The 6,647-nt window shown below is 42.9% G+C and overlaps 1 protein-coding gene across 1 annotated transcript in view; it reads right to left on the bottom strand.

The window, feature by feature from the left end:
• The window catches only part of LOC109916750 (EEF1A lysine methyltransferase 3-like), a 5,451-nt gene extending 2,094 nt beyond the window's left edge, over window positions 1-3,357 (bottom strand). Inside the window, exons 1-2 of the mRNA XM_020516485.1 lie at window positions 3,187-3,357; window positions 1,179-1,290 (exon numbers count right to left, since the gene is read on the bottom strand). Coding sequence (XP_020372074.1) covers window positions 1,179-1,290; window positions 3,187-3,357 — 283 coding nt within the window. The remainder of the gene's footprint in view (window positions 1-1,178; window positions 1,291-3,186) is intronic.
• Between the last annotated feature and the right edge of the window lie 3,290 nt (window positions 3,358-6,647).

The following is a 6,647-nucleotide window of genomic DNA, read 5'->3' on the forward strand; positions in this document are numbered from 1 at the left end:
CTGCTGTGTTCATCCAGCTCTACACCTTGTTATCTCTTATGCATGATTTTAAAGACGTTTTTGGATCTCGTAAGGTTCACGGCTGTAGGGAAAACTGTTACTGTTTATCTAACCTTTCTGAAGTTTGTCATCTCTGATAACCCGACACTGCACTATCTAACGCCATGATATTTTGTTGCTAAAACGCGGGACACAGAAATAGACAAAATGCTTGAACTGAATGTGTGAATAATGTGTGAATTAAAAACGTTTACTATAGCTCCTTTCCTACTGTACCTAATGCCTCTGTTCCCAAAACCATTTATCCCGTGTGGATCTTTTCCATCAGCTTCTCAAATTGTTTGGTCTGAATCGCATATTATTTGAATATATAATTACATACGTGTGCGATCGGCGGACCTCTCCCTTTAAAATTCTATATTTAGTTAACATCACCTGAGACTTCAGTTGACTGGAGTAATTCATTTTCATAGAACGACCCCAAACGTTGAGACTTTGATTTGAGTGTTCAGATATTCTGGGTACATTGAGTGGTTGTTATCAAGAATGCAAGATCAGTAAAACATCAGTTTCTGACGGGACACGGATTTTTCCAATGATGATCTTTATAAATCAGCATTCCCTGTGAATGGGCATCATGCAGTTACGACCACTAAAACCTTTGGTTATCATCTGCATTGAGACTGAACATCTCGCACTGCTTTACTACCATTCTTAACTCCAATTTACAGGCTCAACGCGTTCGATGACCCGAAACCACGAAGTAGCTACAATATATCACTGATATTTGGATTTTATTTTATATTCTGCATCAATGTTGTTCTTGTGGTGTCACTTATATGCGTGTATTACAAAGGCAGGAATTGTCATCTATCAAATGGAGCACATAGCCAGGGTCAATGTTAAATACGCAAAAGCGAATGGGCGGGTTGTTTGAAGTTAGTGTGATGAAAATGTCACTCTGGAACTTGCCATGGTTGAGGGGAGGAGCGGGGTAAGGAGGTTCACTGCCTTTAAATGATCAGCTATACAATTCTTTTTCATCAGCACCCTCCAACACACACACACAAGCGCGCGCGCATACCTTTCTAACACACCTTCCCTCCTTCACAGAACTTTCTCTTATCGCCAGCATTCAACAAAATATTAAAGGTCGTTACAAGCCATCTTTCACTCACCTAGTAATGTTGCTAGAATTCCCACAATTCCAGTGCCCGATCCCAGTTCAATCACTTTCTTCCCAGTGAAACTAATGTTCTCCTTCTCAAAGTAGCGGCAAAGCGCAACACCCTGAAAATATTGAACAGACCACACGCATTTTTTTTAGGATTAACCCATTTCTCGCATTTGTGATTCACTATTTACCCCAAATCAATGTGGGTCATGGATGAGAACGATACTCTTTGGAGATAGAGGGACGCTGGTAATAATTGTCGTCAATAACAACAACAAAAACAGAAGTTGCTGGAAAAGCTCAGCAGGTCTGGCACAATAATTGTTGTCACCTAGCAACTTTCATTGACTACGGTCTAACCTGCTGGCTTGATGTCTCGCTTGCTGCGGTACTGAGTCAGGAACTACATGCTTTCCATTAATTTTCGATTTCTTTTTAAATAATTAACTTATTTTTCCAATCAACCTATTCAGAGATGTTATTACTCATATCTGGAGCAGGTGGCAGTTTCTCTACCACTTGTATATTTGTATATATTATATAAACTTGACCCATCTCCGGTGAACGCTACCCAGCTGATCCCTACAACGTGGAAACAGGCCATTTGGCCCAACAGGTCCGTACCGTTCTCTGAAGAGCATCCAGCCTGACCCATCCCCCTACCCTTTCCCTGTAACCCTCCATTTCCCATGTCTAATCCAACCAAATTGCACACCGCTTGACAGTATGGGCAATTTTGCATGGCCAATCCACCTAACCTGCACATCTTTGGACTATGGGAGGAAACATTGGAGAATGTGCCCACTCCACGCATACAGTCGCCCGCATGTGGAATCGGACACGGGTCCCTGGCGCTGCAAGGTAGCAGTGCTAACCACTGATCCACAGTGCCGCCCAGTCATTGTACAACGTGACGATTTTGTTAAGATAAAATTGGATTTGTCATCAGTATCCTTGGATTCTGTAGGTTACTAGAGCCGGGGCTTCCTTTTTAAATGGTTGCTCAGGGCATGTCCCCAGAGGTTGGTTGTGAGACAGCATAGGTCAGCAACATCGGTATAAAGGGAAACGTGGACTCTGAGAACAAGAAAAAAAAAACCCACCACAAGCCGACATTCGTGAGCTCAAGTCATTTAACCAGTTCTAAGAGGCTCTAACATTTATTACCGGCGAGGCTTGTCGGGAGTAGCAGGTTCTTCAATTTGAAATATGGTGAGAAATTCATGCACAGGATAGGTAACCGCATTGGGGCTGGGTTTTAACCGCAACTGCGAGCATTAGACAGCAGGTTGGTGGGCAGCAGAATCCACTACTGCTCGCCCATGTTGTGCCATTCAGGCGTTTCACAGTCCAGTCGGTGTCAAGGGCCCCTGGAGCGATAATTCCACAACCGATAGTTGCCAGGCATCCACAGGATGGCAGGTCCCCTGGTCTCATTGGGAGGCTGAAGCTTTCGCGGGTAGAATCCAAAGGAGGATCCGAATGGGAATGATGGAGAGAACATGGCTGGAGATGGAGATCAGAAGCACGGCCGGCTTTCAGTCACACCCACCCCTCCCCTCCAACCAAACCTCCACTCCACCCCCAAATCCCCACGCCACCCATCTCCTTGCCGTTGCTTGATCAGCTATGGCCTTAGGAAGGGTTCCCGGGAACCCCGCAAGGACACATGGTAGGGTTTGCTGGCCGCGCTGCTCCCCACGTGGCGAGCCAGCGCCCATTGATCGCCCATTTGAGGTCCTCAATTGCCGTGAATGCCTCCTCCCGTATCGGTGTGGAGGTAGGAGAATGACAATCCCCAGCCGAGACCATACCTTCCTCGAACCCTGCACCCGCCCGAACTCACCACGCCGGAAGGCGCTGGATTCCGGCAAACATTACAAATTGCTGAACTCTTTGCAAATCGAAAAATTCTGAGGAATTGAAAAATAGATAGCAAAGTCTTAAAATTAACTTGGACATAAAAGGCGACAGGCCGGCTTTTCCTAGATCTGACAAATTATTGAACTTACTGCGTCCCAAACATAAGCAGACACACCCAGGTTAGCGCTTGTGTTCCGAGCGATCTTTAAGCAGTATCCGCAGAAAGCGAAGTTAGTTTGATTGATGTAATAGATCGAGGGCTGAATCTTGTCCATGCTGTCATCGTCATTAGAAGTCTCCGGGGACCTAGTGGTGGTCATGGTTTCCAATCTTCCAGACCTTTCTCAGCGGATGCTGGCGATTCACTTCAAACGTCTGAATAACACAGGATCGAGCATTTATATCACGCTCCACCCACTGCAAATCCGCCCGTCCTTGGGATGTTCCCAATGTCCTCATAGCCAATCAAGCGCAATTGTAGTTGCTCGTCAATGAAACATCCGTCTATTCTGTACACCGCAAAATAGTCGAGAATTAACGGATCTGATAATGAGCATTGCCAGGGGTTTGCGGGGAGAACGGTGCTACTAAGTTTTGCATAAAAGTAATATACTACTAGTTACTTTGCGATTCGGGAAAAAAAAAACTGTTTTCGACATTTAACAATGCTGTGATCATCAAAGCATTCATTGTGCACTGAAGCGGATTCTAGATCTAGACTGTGTATCTCTGAATCTGAACCCACGATCTTTAACTCGAAATTTGGAAAACCGCCACTCAGCCGAAACGTCACGTCTACTTGGTCGAGCCGGTACTTCACATGAGTTTCAGTTTTATAATAACTCACAAAGAACTAATATAAAAGTTGCTAATGGTATTCTTAACATTCAAATGACTTCGACTCATAACAAACTAGAAAGGGGCATGAATGCTTTAATATTGAATCCTTCGGAATGGCGTATGGAGGATTATACTTTTATTAAAAACAGATAGTACGCAACTAAACCTTTGTCATACATTGGTCTCCCCTTACTTGTATTGACCACATTGCACCATAACTTTCGCATCCATCTCTTAATATCTTAACGAGATGCTCTTTCAACCACAGTTCTCTCGAAATTCTGCACTCACTGCCTCCCAGGAGAGACCATCTCTTGCACTGGACACGTTCTACTTTAAACACAAATTGACATTAATGCAAGCATTACTCCAATAAATAGGAAGAGGAACGGAGCATACTGTACTAGCCACTGTGTTCTGGCATACAGTAAGATCAAGCCTGAGCTCTCAAATTAAAGTTCTGTCCCGATTTATCTGCATATTTCGTGATCATCTTAGTATTCAAAAGTGTACAGAACATAGACTTCAATATATCATTGACGTTGCTCCCGCAAGAAAAGAGTTCCAATGATTCACGACGCTCTGACTTTCATCAAACTTCATCGAGTCTTACATGGCCAGCTCTTTACCTGAGATTGTGATCCTTACATCGAGTCTCTGCTGCTGGTATCCAGCAATTTTCCTCTCAATTCCTCTGGTAAGATCGCATGTTACAACCACTTCACGTTTCCAAGGAACAATTCCACCCAACCTCAACTCATAGAGCAGAGCTTTCATCCCACGATTCAAGATAGTTAAAATTCTCTCTCGATTTGTCTGCATGTTCTGTGATCCTCTTAGTATTAATCGCCATTACAATTCTTCATAGAATCATAGAATCCCTACAGGGTGGAAACAGGCCCATCGGCCCAACAAGTCCACACCGACCCTCAGAGCACCCCCCCCCCCCCCCCCCCCCCAGACCTATCCCACCGTAACCCACCCCGTTTCCCATCCCTGAACACTGTGAGCAATTTAGCATGGCCAATCCATCTAGCCTGCATATCTTCAGACTGTGGGATGAAACCGGAGCACCCGGAGGAAACCCACGCGGACTTCTTAAGAATTACCTTCTTCCCCAATTAACGAGACACAAACGGACTGTGTATTTGGGCTGTGATGCCTTTAAAACCCAACATAATTGAAACTAGATTTCAATATTCGAGCAGTCCTTTAATAAAGTTTTAAATAACATTTTACTTCATAATTATTAAGCTTTCATTAAAAATCGTTATCTGTGCCTTGGGTACACCAGTAACCAAATCCCTGCAAACACCAAATTTTACTAGTCTCTCCTAAAGACAGACCCTCTACTAGACCTTTCTAAAACTATTTTTCTTATTTCCGACTCATCCTGGAAAAGCAAATCACTTCAGATTTTCTTCATTATAAACCATGTGCCGTATTGTTGACCAATTAGCTACTTAGTTGATATCTCTTTATATCTTCCTCGCTTGGATATATTCCTGCCCTGCTGTGTATCGTTGTGAACGTGAATATATTAGACTGGCCCGTTATCTAAGTCATTGATATAAATTGTAAATTGATATGGCCCAGGCATTGATGCTTGCAGCACCCCATTAAATAAACAACGTTATTTCGGAAATAACCCATTTAATCCCTCCTCTGTTTTTTGCCCTTTCACAAACATGTTAAACTGATGTGTGACCCCACGCACACCCATAAGCCCTGACTTTGCGTTTTCTGTATATCAACCAGATCAGGGAAGAGATTTCGCTATCAGAGGAATTTGTTTCGATTGAAAAATGTTCACGATTCGTCGCCATATGCCCGAGGTATAGCTGCAAATTTTACATTGGCTGCTCGGATTGTCAATCGTGTTTGAAAAGCTAATGCTAAGAACTGTGGGTAATCCTGCTGCACTCTTTCCATATAATTATTTGTATAGGAGTAGATCATATAGATTGTTTGGAATCCTGAAACAGTAGATCGGTCGCCCGGATTAATATGGATTCGAGTTTAGAATAATAAATGTTAATAAATTTAATAAATGTTAAGAATAATAAATTCTAAGATCTTTTAATATAAGCGTCAGCACTAGTTAATGGTAAAATGTCACATCAACATTTGAGACGCATGAACGAAAAGAAGACGGGAGCAGGGATTCACAAAATCGAAGAGATTAGTAGGTAACAAGTGTCAGTTTCATGCTGCAACATATTTCATACACAAGTTATGATGTCATAGGACATCATAAATTGAAACATTACACATACTGGAACAAAAGAGGTTTAATTAAAGTGAATGTTGTGATACATTTCTGCCTGGGTAAGAACAGAACAAAGTAAACAACTCTCTAACCTTGAACAAAGATTACATTTGGATACATTATTTAGCTGAGGCTTTCGCCTATGTAATCCTCTAACGACTCCACACTTCAGCACTCAGTTGACGAAATATGAATTTGACCATAGCTCACATGTCACATTTTGGTGTGGGGGATTGAAGTCAGTCCTGCAAGAAACTACAGGTCCTATACCTCTGAACATAAAAATCAGATTGAAAGTGGTTCATGTGGCCATCGGAGCCAGTTCCGGTAAGGTAAATTTGCAAAGGTTGGTGAGGGCAAGGACAAGTCGGGTTTCCCTCTTGTTAGTTCCCTAACCAGCCACTACAGGCACAATTGGGCAATATGCCCTCATGATTTAACCAACATTTTAATGTCCCATCCAATCTCATATGGGTCTTTGCTACTCTGTGCTTATTCAAA

Source organism: Rhincodon typus, chromosome 8 (assembly GCF_021869965.1).
Source record: "Rhincodon typus isolate 14 chromosome 8, sRhiTyp1.1, whole genome shotgun sequence".
NCBI classification, from domain to species: Eukaryota; Metazoa; Chordata; class Chondrichthyes; order Orectolobiformes; family Rhincodontidae; genus Rhincodon; species Rhincodon typus.